Source organism: Cetorhinus maximus, chromosome 7, assembly GCF_964194155.1.
Source record: "Cetorhinus maximus chromosome 7, sCetMax3.hap1.1, whole genome shotgun sequence".
NCBI lineage: Eukaryota > Metazoa > Chordata > Chondrichthyes > Lamniformes > Cetorhinidae > Cetorhinus > Cetorhinus maximus.
The window spans coordinates 54,073,447-54,091,872 of NC_135885.1; the positions used below are offsets into that span (position 1 = coordinate 54,073,447).

Here is an 18,426-nt window from a genome sequence, read left to right on the forward strand (position 1 = left end):
TAGTGGGAGGGAGGATTTTTGGCTGGGTAACCTGGAAGTATGGGTTTCCCATATATCCTGTCGAATTTAATGGTAGGTTACTCAACAGACAGCCAGTCAGATTGAGCCAGACTGCCAGGATAGGGATTTAGACAGGTAGGGGTGGGGAAGGAGTGGCTGATGGCAGGGTCTGATTGTGTGGAGGTGAGTTTGTTGGGCTTGAGGAAAACACTCCTGCTTTTTCTGGCCCACAATTCGTGCAACAAAGGCACATACCTCCTGGATACAGCCAGCTCATGCCCTTTCACTTGCTAGGATTCGCAGGTCTCCATGTAGTAAAAATAATAATTTAGCAAAAATTGAATCATTAAAAGATTTTAATGAACAGCTTGTCTTCTGAGAGTGGGTTGGTTAAAGTTGAATGTAGATGGGTCAGGTTTGAATATTTAAAATGTTTTACTTTCCCACCAGTCCCCACCCCACTGGGCTTTGAGGTTAAAGTTCTTCTTGGTAGCTCCAATTTTAATGGAGTGGGAATAAGGCAAGTGGGGCCAAGGCAAGAAACAGATACTCCCTGACCATCCAGTATGCGGCCCAGGATATTTAACTCCCAACCCTCATCTTATGGCTGGTCAGTTGCCCGCCAAAATCTGCGAGAAGTGGCATTTGGCTAGAACAAAATGTCAGGCAGCCGGAGGGTACTTCCCAGGACTGAAGTAACTCAGGTAGGTTGCAGAGGTGGGGTTTCAGGAGCATCTCATGATCCAGAATTAAGGAGCTTGAGGCATGAGAGGTCTAAACATTCCTTGTGGGGCTTGGAGCACCACTGCTGCTCCCCACCAAAAAAATTCAAATAGCTTACACCTTAGGACCGCATCTGACCCTGGTCCTCCTTCTCACTAGGAACAGTTGGCAGGAGAGGCACAATGGCTTCCCCACTCCAGCTGCCAGTTTAAATGTGGAAGAGCAGGTTGAAAACTGATAACTGTGGCAAAGTGAGAGGGAGAGCAGTGGGTTTCTCTCCCATCCCATTTTCATTGCCTGTCCACCCAATTTCCCCAATGCAGGATTAACTTCACCTCCAGTATTCGCTTTGTTTTATATTGTGACATTGCTTAGATCCTCAGAGTGGTGTCCTCGGCCCAACCATCTTCAGCTGCTTCATCAATGACCTTCCACCATAAGGTCAGAAGTGGGGGTGTTCACTGATGATTGCACAATGTTCAGCACCATTCGCAACTGCTCAGATACTGAAGCAGTCCATTGTCCATGTCCAAATGCAGCAAGACCTAGACATATCCAGGCTTGGGCTGAGAAGTGGCAAGTAACATTCGCGCCACTCAAGTGGCAGGCAATGACCATCTCCAACAAGAGAGTGTATAACCATCACTCCTTGATGTTCAATGGCATTGCCATCACTGAAACCCCCATTATCAACATCGTGGGGTTTACTATTGACCAGAAATTGAACTGGACTAGTTATATAAATACTGTGGCTATAAGAGCAGGTCAGAGGCTAGGAATCCTATGACGAGTAACTCACCTCCTGATTCCCCGAAGCCTGTCCACCATCTACAAGGCACAAATCAGGAGTGCGATGGAATACTCCCCAATTTCCTGGATGAGTGCAGCTCCCACAACACTCAAGAAGCTCAACACCATCCAGGGCAAAGCAGCCCGCTTGATTGGCACCCCATCCACAAAAATTCACCTCCTCCACCACCTATGCACAGTAGCAGCAGTGTGTACCATCTACAAGATGCACTGCAGGAATTCACCAAGGCTCCTTAGACAGCACCTTCCAAACCCACGAGCACTACCATCTAGAAGGACAAGGGCAGCAGATAGATGGGAAAACCACCACCGGGAAGTTCCCCTCCAAATTACTCACTACTCTGACTTGGAAATATTATCACAGTTCCTTCACTGTCACTGGGTTAAAATCCAGAAACTCCCTGCCTAACAGCACTGTGGGTGCACCTACACTACATGGACTGCAGCAATTCAAGAAGGCAACTCATCACCACCTCTTCAAGGTCAACTAAGGTTGGGCAATAAATGCTGGCCCAGCCAGCGAAGCCCACATCCTGTGAATGAATAATATAAAAAAATGCTGGCATTTCTAATTATCAAGCTTTGCTAAAATAATTCACTATTGTTGCATTACTTTGGCAACCTGTTGACTAATGGGGACAATGCAGGTATCTGTGTACATGAAAAGTTTTTTTTCAAGCCATGTCACATTTTAAAACCTGAGTGCCACACTATAATGATGGCATTACATAATACATTCTGTTCAGTTAACCATGCTGGTTTGCAAATTCTAGAGAAAGGTAACATTAGCAATCAGGAATAAGAAATTTCTTTCCAGTAAAATCACTCAAATTATTAAAACACAGATTATTAATTCAGACATTCTTTTTCAAATTGGTTTGAGATGTCATCTTTATTGAATTGACTTATTTATTTATATATAACAATGTGTTATTGTAGGATCTATAATTCCAAGTATTAAAAAATAGTGTATCCTTGAACTCACCAGGAACAATATCCCACGCTATCCTTTGGCATACATTGATTTCAGTGCTGTCATTTAGAGGGACTGATATTGTTATTTTATCAAGATATTTGCCTGTTTTGTATGAAACACTAAGAACAAGGAAATGTGACCATGTAAATATATAAATGTATAGGGACTAGTAACTTGTGCAAGAAGATTCATGTTACGACAAAAATATATTAAATCACAATGATGTGTATAGTTCACTGTCTGTTATTGCAGGGGAATAGATCAAAGCTGCAGTGTAGAAGTAGCAGCTAATCTCAGCAATGTAATTAGAACTGTCATTTTGAACTAAAGGACAGAATTTTCTCCTTAGCCCCTGTTGGAACAGTGGGACAATTTGTCAGTCGGGAACCCATTGACCACTCCACCGGGCTTTGCCAAGGCTCTTTAACAGAACCACGGCATTAGCATCTGCCTCCTGATTCCTGGTTCCTGACCAATTAGGGAGGGCAGGTGGGATGACGTGCTGGATCTGTCAAATGAAGGGTTTCTAATTAAAGGCACCCCGGCATTGGTTAGAATGGATCAACTGGACATGGATTTATGAGGCCGTAACAACCACATGAGTGGAGGGGAGACCTGGAAAAGCTGCACCATAGCTTTCTCACTGTTGCTTAGTGATCCTGCTGTGGAATCTGAGGGAATGCAGTGAGGTGAGCTCTCCCAAGGATAGGAGGAAGAGAACAACCTCTCCAACCAAGCAAGCGTGCATGGAAGTGACCAAGGAAGTCAGCAGCAGACGTGTGGTTCCTCCATCCTGGAGGGAGTACACCAAGACGATCCAGGGCCTCGGGAAGATGGGATAGGAGGGCAGCCTGACACTTTCAGGTGCCAAGCCCCAATCTGACTTTCCCAACATTCTCCTGCAGAGCACTCCTCAGACCAACACACCTTTACAGCTCCACTCATTCCTCTCTCTTCAGACACCTCACATCCCCATTTGAGCTGTTGTGCTCCCGCTCACTCTCATCCTTTTTCTCTCTCACACCCATGCCTTACAGTCATCCTCCATAAATGTTGTCCTTCCCTTCTACCCACACAATCCATGCTAACATTCATAACTCTCTGCTTCCTCTCCTTACAGGAAAAGTGAGCACACAACCTCTGAGAGAGGCAGTGAGCCGGGTGGGGATTAGCCACTGGTAGTGCATGCACACCTAGCCCACTGAGGTCTTGTTCCACGAGGCTGTCAGTGTCATCTGAGACCTGCTAAAAGAGCCTGAGCCGCCTGAGACACTAGTGTCCACACATGTGGAGAGAGCTGATCTTCTGCCTGTAGACTCTGTGTTGGGGCTCTCGTCTCCTTGGAATTGGATCTCTGTGTCCATCCCCTCTGTCTGGTTGAGTGGCATGTCATGGAGGAGAAGACAGCTGGTGTGTCAGTGTTGCTCCTTCTTTTGCTCTTCATCGGAGATGCAAGGTAGAACTGCACAAGCCTCCTTCATGCCGTGGTGAAGGCTGGCAGCAGGGAAGTGCATCTGACAGTGAGTGGTGTAACGCAGGTGAAGTGTAAGACAGGTGAAGTGCAAGACAGATGAAGTGACTTCCAACAAGTTGGCAATCACCTGTCAAGCACTTAAAGCAATCCCCGAGAAGGAGTGCTTTGAACAACAGCCTCTCACTTTTGCTATTACTATAACTTTATTAAATTTTTAACTATAATTAACTAAAGTAATCAAATAAAAAGGTTAGAGAGACATGGCAGGAAAGGTGGTGTGCCATAACTAAAACCTGCGAGGAGCATTGCAAACCTGGACAACCATATCTATTAAAAAGTGGCTGCAGCTTGAGCAACCTCAGTTCAGAGATGTTGAGCTGGAATCTGAGTTGCATACATTGCAGGCCATCAGAGCGGGGGAGAGTTACCTGAACATTTTGTTTCAGGAGGCAATCACACCTCATGGATTAAGTAGAGCTGTACAATTGGTTAATAATCAGAGACAGGAGGGTGTGACTGTGAGTCAGACAGGTGTGGTACAGCAAGCCATTCAAGTGGGGGAGTGAAAAGGAAAGTGTTAGTCATTAGGGGACAGTATACTCAAAGGGATAGATACTGTTCTCTGCAATGTGATTGGTAGTTCTGAAGGTTTCATTGCCTGCATGTGCCAGGGTGAAAGACACCAATTTTCAAAAAATTTGTTCTTGGGGTGTGAACCTCACTGGCAAGGCCAGCATTTATTGCCCATACCTAATTGCCCTTGAGAAGGTAGTGGTGAGCTGTCTTCTTGAACTGCTGCAGTCCATCTGGTGCAGGCACACACAAAGGCTGGAATTTTCCAGCTCTGTTGGCGTTGAGCGTCATGGCATTGGGCGGGGGAGGTGAGGGGGGAGGTGGACCAAATGGCGAGAAGGCCAAAAATCGGTTCCATGCCATCATGAAGCGAGTTTGCGATCGTCCCCTCCACCCGTCAATGGTGGGCTACATTTCCTGCTGCTGCACGTCGGGAACCTAAATTCAATACTTTAGCATCTTATGATCAGCCCTGCTCACCGGAATAATCCCTCCACGCCAAATTTACTGCCCATGTGGGCATGACTTCAGAACAGTGTTCTTCATGACTGCCTTTAAAAGGCATACACCTGGCGACCTGAACTTCGAGGGGAACTCAGAGTTAAGTGCACGCAACCTTGCACAGCACTCACAAGCATCGCCCGTGAGACATCAATGATGAGGCGCCAAGCATTCGCGGGGGGCACAGGCAAGTTGCTTTCTCCAGCAGACTTTCTGTGTGGTGCCAGGGCAAGGCTCCAGTGTGGGTAAGACTGGGGTGGAGGGGCAAGGCAGCACAGACTGAAGGAAGTACTCAAGCACATGCCGGGGGTGATGGGGGGTGGGAAGGGGTGGGTGGGGGAAGTGGCCACGCACTTGGAAAAGCTTGTCAAAAGTGAGCATTCCTCCGCAGCTGAGACCGTTCAGCTGCAGCTCCATTGCCATGCTTGAAGTCGGGCCTCTGAAGCTTTTCTGCCCACTCAAGCAACACAAAAGCATGAAAGTGCCACCAAATGCTCCAGAACTTTTCACCCCTCAGACACAGACTTCAAATTAATGTGCGTTTTAGGGGACAGCAGAGCAATTGGCCAACTGGACAAGCTGTAGAACCCCCTTGCAAAAGGTGGCCATGGCGCAGTCACTGGTGGAGGTGCTCACAGCCCCTTGTAATGTCTTTATTAAGGTTTGGACCAGTATCCCTCATGGTTCAACCTCACAGTGTAGCCTTGCAGTGCGGGCTAGGAGAGTGCTTGCACCTGAGCTGAGAGCACAGCGTGAAGTCCAGTGGCCGAAGCCGCTGCCAATCGGTCAAGTGGAGTGGGGTGGAGGCGGCTGGGGTTTCGGACAGCCAATGAGCGCACTACACACTGGCTATCCAAGTGGTGGCCAGCACTCTTGTGCATGCATGAAGGGGCCTTCAGACTTAACCCAGAGAGGTTCTTAGGACCCACGCGTCTCTCTTTGATCCTGCAGGAGAACATTAGGATCATGGAGCTTGGTGATTTAGCAGTATGCCTCATGGCTTACAGAGACCAGAGAAGAATAAGGAGAGAGTGGTGGAGGCACCTGGCACGGCAAGGGGAGGAGCACCTCCCTCAAGATGAAGGGGTGGCAGGGACTGCTGCACACACAGCTGAAGATCCACAGTGAGACTCAGGGTCTATAGGCGGCGCCTGTCATTCCTGAGAACCAGTGTCACCGAAGACTGTGACAGGTCGGTCACGTATGCCACCTGCTGCAGGATTTGGCACCACGGGGACATGGAGGGCATCCACTGCCAGTGGCCATGAAAGTGACCGCGGCACTCAATTCTTATGCCAATGGCTCCTTCCAGGGCTCCACAGGTAACCTGTGCGGGATCTCGCAAGCCCTCATGCACAAGTATATCCGCAAAGTCACGGATGCCATCTTTGCGAAGTTGCATTTCACCCGGGATCATGAAAGCCGGGAAGCAGGAGTGCTGGGATTTGCGCAGATCTCTGGTTTTCCACAGTGCAAGATGCCATTGGCTGCATTCACATGGTGCTTAGATCTCCATAGCAATAAACGGTCAACTACGTCAATCACAAGGGCTTCCACTCGCTGAATGTTCAGCTGGTGTGTGACCTCCACAAACACATCCTACAGTCTGCACATAATTTTCAGGAAGCCTCCATGACTCCATGACTCAGTAAGTCTCAGATCCCTGACATCTTCCAGGGTCCAGAGATGCTGCAGGGATGGCTCCTCAGGGACAAGGGATACCCACAGAGGACATGGCTGATGACATCCGTGTGGTGGCCTCAGACTGCAGCTGAGCAACGGTATAATGAGGCTAACGCCACGAACAGGATAGGCATTTTGAAACTGATGTTCTGGTGCCTCGACAGCTCCGGTACAATATGGTCCCCAGAGGGTGTCAGCATCATCGAAACTTGCTGCTGTTCCACAGCCTGGCGCTGCAATGGAGGGAGGATCTGGCTGAGAAGGAGATGGGGGGGCAGCACATCTCCTCTGATGAGAAAGATGTTGAAGCGGATGACGACGATGAGGTCCACAAAGGTGAGGATGCCGGCGATGTAGCCATTGCGCTGGCCAGATGAAGCAGACACGTTCAGGAGGCCCTCATAGCTGCAAGATTCGTGGAGGATGATGACAAGATGCAGAGAAGACAGTCCTGATATCCTCACCTTGCATCTGTGAACGTTTGACTCCTTTGTGGCTGATGGCAGTGCACATACCCTCAGTGCTCAGGCTCATGTCAGGGGGATGCAGCAGAGGCCCTAAAAGTCAGTAGATTCCAGGTGGATGATGATGACATGCAGTGAGGACACTCCACATATCTTCACATAGCCTCCGTGAATGTCTGACTCCTGTCTGGCTGAGAGCAGCTTGCTTGCACTCCGCGATCAGGGTCATATCATGCAGATGCAGCCATGAAACTTTAAATACACCTGATCCTTTGTCAGTCTTTAGCACCTGACCCCTTCAGGAGCACAGCGTCACCGGTCACAGATACTGAAGAGATGGGGGGCCTACCCCATTTCAAAGGTGCTGAGAGCACACGGAGAGAATGATGGAACTCTGTGACACCTGCCCACAACATTCTGGCAGCAATAACAAGCACCATCGAGGTGCAGGCATCATTAATGTGTCCAGGAAGTGTGAGGCTGGACCATCACTTTGGTCTGAAGGTTACACACTGCACAGGGAAGAGGCCCTGGACTGAGACACCTGCCTTTATCTTGTGCAGGAACCAAGGTTTCACATCTGAGTGACACGAACACTGCTCATCATAACAAGGAGCCATAGGCAAGGAGACATTCTTGGGAGTTTATTTACAATAGTAAACATTAAGAACAAGTGATAAACACCCAGGCTGTGCAACTACATCTTCTTAACCTTCCTAACCCTGCTGCTATACCTTGGTGCTCCCCGGACATCCACAGCAGAGGTGGAGGCAGCCACTGACTGCTACGCCCTGTCTGTGATGACCTTGGTGGGTGTCCGCTAGAGGGCCGAGACCCGAAGGGCCCTGGCCTGTTTTAGGGGACCTGCTGTGTGGCAGTGGCACCCTCCTCGGCCTGTGGAGCTGGATCTGCTGGAGTCACAGGGAGAGGGGATGTGGATGGGTTGGACTCTCCGAGAGTCACTTGGGTGATGGCTCAGGGTATGCACCTGCTGATCCTTCTCCCTAAGAGCCCCTGGCTGACCCCTTAAGGAGAAGGGGAAGCTGGAGTGAGATTGAGCTGCCCCGCACCCCTCTTGCATTGATACTGCTGGAGGCCAAGTATGGCACCAGCGATGGAGTTCAGCCCACGCAGCAGTGCAGGGGCGATGTCCTGGACCAAGAACTCCATGGTGGCTGCCATCCTACCAGCGTTGACCATGTGCATTTGTACGCTGATGTTATCACCCCAGACTGAAGGTGGATGGACCCCTCCATCGTGCCTTGCAATCTGAGGAGCGCAGCGGACATCCCTTCCTGATTTCTCCTTGCTATTGCAGGCACATCTGCTTCCCAGATGTGCCTGCGATAGCAAGGAGAGATAATTAGTGCGTGGCAGGGGACTGCAGAACATGGGAACTGACTCACAGCATATGGATGTTGCACTGTTGGATCCTCACTTGGTTGACCACCACCAACCTCACCATGAGCACACAAACGGTCCAGATCATTGTGGGCGAGCTGGATGACTCTATTCTCAAAGTCTGTGAGGACCTTGATGTCGGGCATTCCTCCACCATTCTGTGGCCCCTCGCTTTAGTTCTGTGCCAGCTTGTCTTGCATGAATACAGATGGAGAGAGTGTAAGCAGGCCACCTGCCACGCCAGGTGAGAACGATGCCTGGCATGTGTGGGTGGTGATTAGTGCCATCGATGGGATGAAAACATGATACGCAGGGCAGATGAATGTGTGTGTAAGAGAGTGAATGGGGATGTCTCTTGAATTGGCAGTGAGTGAGATCCCTGTGGATGTGTGATGGGCTTGTGACTGTGTGAGTTGGGAGTGATGAGAAGAGTGATTTACCCTGGAGGAACGGAGATCATTCATCCTCTTTCGGCACTGGGTGGCTGCCCTCTTTTGCTGGGCATTGGTGCCGACCACCGCTGCCACTGCCTCCCATGCTGGATTGGTGACCTTGCTCGCTGGCTTTCATCCAGAGCTGGGGTAGAGGACTTCACGACGGGCCAGTCCCCCTGAGGGAGGCGTCGCTAAATCTGGGGGTAGCAGGTTTCCTCCCTTTGGCGGCCATGACTTTGCAACAGCTTCTAATTTCTTAGACGGTGCTAGCTCTCTAGGGCCACCCTTTAACTATGGTGCCCGGATAAGATGATGGCAGGGTGGGTGAATCAGAGGCTGCCCTGCCAACGATCCGCCGTGTTTCCTGGGAATGTATTATTAATGAGGCAAGACATGCCGGGAATGGGACGTTACAGCGCAAAAAGCCGCCATTACGGCCAGCGGGTAAAAGGACTCTTTTCCCGCCCACTTGCGCGCTTTGTGCAAATCTGGGACGATTCCGCCCAGAGCGTTTTTCTCTGTAATTGTCTTTTGCTAATGACTTTCAGAGAACAGTTATGACTCAAAAATATTGCTGTGCATATGGAGTCACGTATAGTCCAGACTGGGTAAGGATGGTAGATTTACTCCCATGAAAGCCACTTGAGAACCAGATAGATTTTTACTACAATCCAGTAGTTTCATTATCATTATTAATGAGAACATAAGATGGAGAAGCACGAATATACAACATCTATTTGTTTCCATTTATCTACTCCACTAGTTACAACCTCAAAAAGCTCTAAGAAGTTTGTCTAACACGATTTTCCTTCTGTAAAACCATGTTGACTTTCTCTGATCTTAAACAATTTTTAGTTGTATAGTTAAGGCTTCCTTAATGATAGATTCCAGTATTTCCCTGACCACTGATATCAGGCTAACTGGCCTGTCATTTTCTCTCTCCCTCCTTTCTTGAATAGTGATGTTACATTTGCTAACTTCCAACCTGCTGGGACTGCCTAGAGAATCGAAGAAATTTTGGGAAATCGTAAGCAGCGCATCCACTAAAATCCTAGGATGTAGGCCATCAGGTCCTGGGAATTTGTCAGTTCTCAGTCTCCTAGGTTTCTCCAATACTTTTTCTCTGCTGATATTAATTACCTTGAATTCCTCACTCTTATTGGCCCCTGGATTACTCTCGATTTATGGTATGTAATTTATGTCTTCTACTGTGTAGGCAGTTACAAAATATTTGTTCAGTGCCTGCCATTTCATCGCCCCCCCCCGTGATAATTTTTGCTGTCTCTGCTTCTAATGGACCAATATTTATTTTATTGGTTAAAGATTGAAAACAGGGAGCAGGGATAGTTGGGACATGTTCAAATTGGCAGGTTGTAACTAATGGAGTGTTACAAGGGTCAGTGCTGGGGCCTCAGCTAATTACAATGACTTAGATGAGGAGACAGATGGTGGAATCACCCTGGATTTGCACAAAGTACAGTAGCAGGCTGGAAAAAGGACGTTTTACCTGCTGGCCCCAATGGCGGATTTTCATGCTGTTTTGTCCCATTCTAGTCATGTCCCGCTTCATTAATAATGCATTCCCAGGAAACACGCTGGATTTCTGGCAGGTCAGCCTCTGATTCCCCCGCCCCGCCATTACCTCAGGCCTTCAGTTATCTGGGTGCCACATTTAAAGGGCACCCCTGTACATAGCTAGCACTCTAAGGCATCAGAAGCACTGCAAAGTCATGCCTGCCAAAGGGAGGGAACATGCTGTTCCCAAATTCAGTGACGCCTCCCTCGGGCGCCTACTGGATGCAGTGGAGGCCTGCCGTGAAGTCCTCTACCCCTGTTCTGGGCGAAGACCAGCAAGCAAAGCCACCAATTCAGCATGAGAGGTGGCGGCAGCGGTGGTCAGCGCCAACACCCTGCAAAAGAGGACAGCCATCCAGTGCAGAAAGAGGATAAATGATCTCTTCCATTCCACCAGGTTAAGTCACTCTTCTCATCACTCTCAACTCTCACTCTCACAAACCCATCACACATCCATAGGGATCTCACTCGCTGCTATTTCAAGGGACATTACCATTCACTCTTGCGCACAGACATTCATCTGCCTTGTGGATCGTGTCCTCATCCTGTCAAATCCTGCAGCAGGTCGCATATGTGACCAACCAGCTCACTAGACGTGCGCAGTCTAGTGTGACATTGGTTCTCAATCATCTGCAGGAATGACAGGCGCCGTCTATAGTCCCTGGGTCTAGCGAAGCACTCGCTGTAGATCTTCAGCTGGGTGCGCAGCAGGCCCTGGTGCCGCTTCATCTTGAGGGAGGTGCTTCTCCCTTTGCCGAGCAGGTACCTCCGCCTCTCTCTTCTTCTTCTTCTCTGCTCCCTGTAAGCCATGAGGCATACTGCTAAATACAGGCTTCATGCTCTCTTCCTGCAGGATAAAAGAGAGAGATGTGTGGGTTAGCATAAGATCCTAAGAACCTCTCTTGGTTAAGTCTGAAGGTCCCTTCATGCATGCAGGACAGTGCTGGCCACTACTTGGATCCCAACGTGTAGTGCGCTTCATGGCGGTCCGAAACCCCACCCACCACTGCCCCACTCCACTTGACCGATTGGCAGCAGCTTCGGCCAATGGACAGCATGCTGTGCTGTCAGCTCAGGCACAGGCATTCTCCTGACCCGCATTGTAAGGCAGCACTGTTAGCTTGCACAATGATGGATACTGGTCCAAACTTTAATAGAGACATTGCAAGGGGCTGCGAGCACCTCCACCTCCAGACTGAGCCATAGCCGCCTTTTGCAAGGGGATTGTACAACTTGCCCTGTCAGCCAATTGCTCTGCTGCCCCCTAAAACCCACATTAATTTGCAGTCTGCACCTGAGGAGTGAAAAATTCTGGAGCATTTGGTGGCACTTCCATGCTTTCGTGTTGCTTGAATGGGCAGAAAAGCTTCAGAGGCCCAACTCCAAGCATGTAAATGGAGCTGCTGCTGAATGGTCCCAGCTGCAGAAGAATGCTCACTTTTGACAAGCTTTCCCAAATGTGTGGCCGCTTCCCTCACTCCCCACCTCCCCCCACCCCCCGAACATGTGCTTGAATCTTTCCTTAAGTCTGTCTGTGCTGCCTAGCCCTCCACCCCCCAACCCCCCAACCCCCCACATGGTCTGACCCGCACTGGAGTCCTTGCCCCGGCACTGCACTGATGTCCTACAGGTGATGCTCGCAAGCGCTGTGCAAGGTTGTGTGCACTCACTTCGGAGTTCCCCTCAAAGTTCATGTCGCCAGGTGCACACCTTTTAAAGGCAGTCATGAAGCATGCCATCCTGAATCACACCGACATGGGCGCTAAGTTTAACGTTGGGGGATGATTCCAGCGAGCAGGGCTTATAATTAGATGCAAATGTATTAAACTGACATTCCTGATGTCTGGCGACGGGAAACACAGCCTGCTGTTGAAGGGTGGAGCAGACCATTGCAAACCGATTTTTGGCCTTCTTGCCACATTATCACCACCCCCCCTCCCCACCCATCATGATACTCGATGCCAACGGGGCCAGAAAATTCTGGCGAGAGGGTTCTGTATCGATGTTTTCTGATGGTGCAAGGCTTTGTGGAGATCACGAAGAGGCTGAAAAAAGGTATAGATATTAAGCGAGTGGGCAGATGGATTATAAAGTGCGGAAGCGTGAGGTTGTTCACTTTGGTGGTACCAAGAGAAAAGCAAAGTATCTTTTAAAAGGCTTGAAGCTTGTAAATGTTGATGTTCAGAGAGTTTTGGGTGTCCTCAAGGAACTCAGAAAGTTAGCATGCAGGTACAGCATGCAATTAGGAAGGCAACTGGCATTTTGGCTTTTATTGTGAAGGGACTGAAGTACAAGAACAAGGAAGTCTTTCTACAACTGTAGAGGACTTTGATAAGATCATAACCGGAGTACTGTTACGGTGTCCGTGTCTAAGTCAGGATTTTTGCCTTAGTGGTGGTTCAGTGCAATGATTCATGAAATGAGAGGGTTAATCTATGATAAGAGGCTGAGTAAATTGGGATTATACACTCTGAAGTTTAGAAGAATTAGAGGTGATCTCATTAAAACATATGAGATTCTGAAAGGGCTTGACAGAATAGATACTAAGAGGGTGTTTCCTGTGGCTGAGGAATTTGGAACAGGGCAATACTGTCTCAGGATAAGGAGTCGATCATTTAGGACTGAGATGAGGAGAAATTTCTTCACTCAGTGGGCTATGAATCTTGGGAATTTTGTACCTCAGAGGGGTGTGGATGCTCCAACATTGAATATATTTCAGGCTGATATAGACAGACTTAAGATCTCAGGGATCAATGGATGTGGGGAAAGTTAAGTTGTGGCAGAAATCAGCTATGATCATACCAAATGACAGAGCCAAATCATTTACTCCTGCTCCTATTTTTTATTTTCTCACCTCACCATGGCTGCTGCTCCCAGTTTCACTGATGAAAGGCTTCCCAGCCTGTCAGTTTCATTTGAAGGAGCGCTCCCAACTGTGTGCTAACATTAGTAATCCTAGCAAGTTTCACACAGCTTGGGAAATAGGTCCGCTGCCTGTTAAATGCAGAATCCTCGGTTAAAACAGAAGCTATTTGTAATTGTAAATGCCTTATCTTATAGCTGCACAGGGGTTCCTGCCTGGGTGGAAGCTGAAAAAGGGCAGGATGGTGTTGGGTTCCCAATCAGATGTCATTTTTTGCAGATTTAACTCTCGCACACAGTCAAACCCGCCTACCCTTGCCTGGGCAAATTTCCTCCAAAGTTAGCAAATGATCTATTTATGTTTCTCCAATGTAATTTAGTTACAGATCAGTGAAAAGAAAACAATTTTAAAAAATATTCATTCGTGGGATGCAGGTGTTGCTGGCTAGGCCAGCATTTATTATCCATCCCTAATTGCCCTTGTTCAGAGGGCATTTAAGAGCCAACCACATTGCTGTGGGTCTGGAGTCACATGTAGGCCAAACCAGATTTCCTTTCCTAAAGGTCATTAGTGAACCAGATGGGTTTTTACAACAATGTTTCCATAGTCATCATTAGACTTTTAATTCCAAATTTTTATTGAATTCAGATTCCACCATCTACCATGGCAGGATTTGAACCCAGGTTCCTGGAGCATTAGTGACAATACCACTATGCCATCACCTCCCCGTAAATGATATCTGGATACATGGAATAAGTCGTATGTAATAGTTTAACATTAACCTGCACACAGGCAAGTTTCCTCAAATTTACCAACTTTGAAATTGTGCAGTGTATACCTGTCCAGGTTATTAATATATCAAAAAGGGCAGTCATCCTATATACGAACCCCTGTGCACCACCACCGTGTACCTCCAATCTAAAAACAGCAATTTACCAATACTCTCTGCTTTCTGTCCCTTAGTCAATTTTGTATCCATGAAGCCCCTTCAATCCCATGGGTTTCAATGTTGCTAAGAAGTGGATTTGGCAGTATTTTTTCAGAGCCTTTTTAAAGTCCTTATGCATAGCATCAATCACACTATTTTCATTAACCCTCTCTGTTACTTCATCGAAGGATACAATTAAGTTAGTCAAATACAATTTGCCTTTAACAAACCTGTGCTAGGTTTAATTTATGAATCCAATAGGAAGTCTTCAGTTTACTGGAAAACCCAAGATGGCAGTTGAAATTATTTTCAGGATATTTAAGTGATTGCTTGGCTTACTTTTTTGTTGGTAACTGTTGTTAGTTGCCTAATTTTAACTCACAGGTGAGGATTGCCTTGGAACTCCTGATCTGCTGCTGGAACTTCATCAGAAGTGTAACGGAAATCCTAGCTATAGCTATTTGAAGTTCCTGATTTTAACTTCTACCCACTACTTTGTCATTGTGAAATCCACCTCCACCCCCTCCGTTTAGTTGTGATTTGTTGCTGCTTGACTCAAATTTAATATCTAAATTCAGGTGTAGTGCTGAAATTTGCACTGAAACAGGTAAGATGCCAAAATTGTTGCAGACAAAATGTATGCTAGATGCAAAGGTGCTGAAGTTCACTTTGCTGACCAGAGTGAAATAGATTGGGATTTAAATGTGCCCAACGCCCAAGATGCTTTCCTCGTCCCAACTTATGAGGATTGTAGGACTGACAATCACCTTAAGTGTTTCAATAGTGATTGTCCAAACTACCCTGGAGGATGGAGTGGTCCAACACCTGGAACCTATCCAAGGGGTGAAGAATTAAGGAGTTCCGAAGAAGAGTCATATTGGGCTCAAAGCATTAACTCTGTTTCTCTCTCCACAGATGCTGTCAGGCCTCCTGAGTTTTTCCAACATTTTCTGTTTTTATTTCAGATTTCCAGCATCTATAGTATTTTGCTTTTAATTAAGAAATAAGGAGTCTTTAGTTGGTAGCTAAGTAAAATAACTAACCTCCTTTGAGTTTGATAATCATTCTTATATAAGTTTAGGGATCTTTCAAAAGTCTGAGCTAATGCTAGATCTCAGCTACCAAGTGCTCCAACTGAAATTTTATTTGGGCACACTGGATGAACTTCCCAAGGTTGCCATGGCCTTTGGCACATTTTGGTAAGCATCCACAGAGTTCATTTATGGAGGTACTGAGTGAGTCTCAACTGGAGTCTTCAAGCCAGATGGAAGAAAACAGGATAAAAATATTAAACTGAATTAAGAGGGTTTGAACTTGCACAAATATCCCTGTGAAATAAAGCAAATAAAGTAAATTAAATAAATAAAGTGTTCATAGTGCTAATTACAGCCTCTCACTTTGGAAACCATGCTTTAAGAGAACTTGGGTTGGAGATCGGTCTATACGAATGCGGCCCTGATTCTTCAACCTGTGCTCCCTATAGGTGGAATCTTGCCTCCTTTAAAAAATAATCAAGGGGCAGAACCATTTCCGGGTCCCGATGCTGCGCTTGTTGTTAGTGCACGCACCTGGGAGATCTTCCTTGAGGTGGCCAATTAAGAGGCTGCCTCCAGGCCCACTGTCCAATCAGGATGGCGACGACTTCCTGAGGTTGCAGGGCTAATCGGAAGACTAATTTCTCTATGCTTGGATTAAGACTGTAATGAGTTCAGGAGCTGAGTGGCCCTGCCTGAAACCCAAACTGAGCATCAGTGAGCAGGTTATTGCTGAGTAGATGCCGCTTGATGACGACCCCTTCCATCACTTTGCTGATGATCGAGAGTACACTGATGGGGTGGTAATTGGCCGGGTTGGTTTTTTCCTGCTTTTTGCGGACAGGACATACTTGGGCAGTTTTCCACATTTCTGGATAGCTGTCAGTGTTGTATCTGTACTGGAACAGTTTGGCTGGTTAACTTTGCAAGACCACAAATTTCAATACTTTAGTAGAACTCATGGTATTCAGTGTCTGATCTGCTGGGAGCACCATGAAGGACTGCTGGCTGACTGACTGTGAAGCAGCATTTTGTCTTCATTGAAGAATAGATTAGTGGCGCTATATGAGGTTGGCCCTTTATAAAGAGGGACATTTAGTTATCTGGAGTGTTACTCAGGTTGCTGTAGCTGCATTGCCTAGAAAATATTTTCTGATGCTTTAGTGAACCTTGTGCAGCTCTGTATGCAGGATGCCAATACTCCAATCACTGACCGCTGCATCTGATTCCTTGATGGGATGTTGGTGTCACAGGCAAGGCCAGCGTTTGCTGCCCATCCCTAATTGCCCTTGAACTGAGTGCTTTCTATGCCATTCCTGAGGGTAGCTACAAGTCAACAACATTGCTGTGGGTCTGAAGTCACATGTAGGCTAGATCAGGTAAGGGTGGCAGATTTCCTTCCCTAAATGGCATTAGTGAACCAGACAGGTTTTTATAACAATCAATGATAGTTTCATTGTCACCATTACTGGAACTAGCTTTCAATTCCAAATTTTATTAATTGAATTTAAATTCCACCAGCTACTTTGGTCAGATTTGAATCCATGTCTCCAGAGCATTGGCTGGGCCTCTGGATTACCAGTCCAGTGACATTACTACAATGCCACCATCAGTTGTAAAATCAGCCTCACCTTTGCAGTTGATAATAGAAGAAGCCAGCACTTCATGCATTTCAGCATTAGTAGCCTTAATAAGATCAAGTGTGGAGAATCCAGATACCCAATTACCCTTTAGTTCTAGCACGTGTGCAATAGTGTAGGTCAATCTTGGTGATACTCATGGTATTCTGCTCTAAGTGTCTGGCTCTGATTTTGTTCATTGTGTGTGTGTGGTGTGTTAAAAATTATAAACTCATATTTTGTTTCAGTTGCAGAGAATTAAAAAGAGACCCACGAGTGTCCAACAGATGTCCCTATGCAGACCACTCTGTCAGTGAGGAGCTGGAAGATGTCTCAGGAATATTGCAATGCTCAGCAAATGTTCTCGGTAGAGCTGTTTTGTTACACTATCTGTCACTTAAAGGGATTGTTTTAGCTTACAAATTAATCCTGTAAATCAGAAACTGCATGGGTTCTATTTTGGTTCTATTCAACATGGTGACTGAAGCTTATATCTGATTCCCAGTAATAACTATTGTTATGTCCCCACACCAGACCCCCAAATTGTGTTACGGTTCCAGACAGACGTCCAAGTTTGTTACTATCCAGTTAGGGACCAGTAACTTTTTAAAAAAAGTATACAAAATTGAAATCCCAGTTACTTACTCAGAGAATAAAACCACAAGATTCCATGATTTTAAACAAACAGAAGAACTTTTACTGTCCAAAAGTCAGCAAGGTAAACATGCAACATTATCTACCCTATAACATGAGGTAAACATAAATTAATAAACAAACTGTGGTTGAACACACCACAAATTGCACATTAAATGTCAGACACAACTAAGACATGTCCCCTGAATTTTCTCAGCAACCCACCCAATGAGTTACAAAAATTTTTAAAACTGCCTCTTTCAAAGATCTAGCCCTTGATTTCCCTCAAAAGCCACTCCAACTCAGATTGTCCGAACAACTGCTTACCTCCTAGTTGCTCAATCTCTTCTCCAGATGCTGCCCCCAGCACCTAGTTATTGGCACAATTCCAGTTCTGTAACTCCTCAGAGCAGAACTCCCCTGCTCACAGGCTTTCCTTTGCCCCAACTCCCAGCTTTATGGAGTCAATGGTTGCTGTTCACTTCAGCTTCACTGGGCTGATAACCCTAATCTCCCCAGCAGCACAAAGCTATCAACCTTCTGCTGCATCCTTCAGATCTGGACTCATCTGAGCAACTACTGCTCACCGCAGGCAGCTGTTCCCTAAGCAGCATGGAACTAATGGTAGCACTTCAGGCTGCAGCCTCTTCGTTTGCTTCATAATGTTGCTGCTCATTCTGGCCCTGGAACTGAACAGTGTGACCTGTTAGTATCTCCCAACAGGGTTCTACCCTT

At 46.9% G+C, this 18,426-nt stretch overlaps 1 protein-coding gene across 2 annotated transcripts in view; it reads left to right on the plus strand.

Annotated features, from left to right (window-relative positions):
• Window positions 1-18,426, plus strand: part of gucy1a2 (guanylate cyclase 1, soluble, alpha 2) — a 266,554-nt gene that overhangs the window by 55,813 nt on the left and 192,315 nt on the right. The window contains exon 3 of one of the 2 annotated variants that reach the window (XM_078545516.1): window positions 17,307-17,425. In XM_078545516.1, coding sequence (XP_078401642.1) covers window positions 17,307-17,425 — 119 coding nt within the window. The remainder of the gene's footprint in view (window positions 1-17,306; window positions 17,426-18,426) is intronic. The other variant, XM_078545517.1, reaches the window with a different exon arrangement.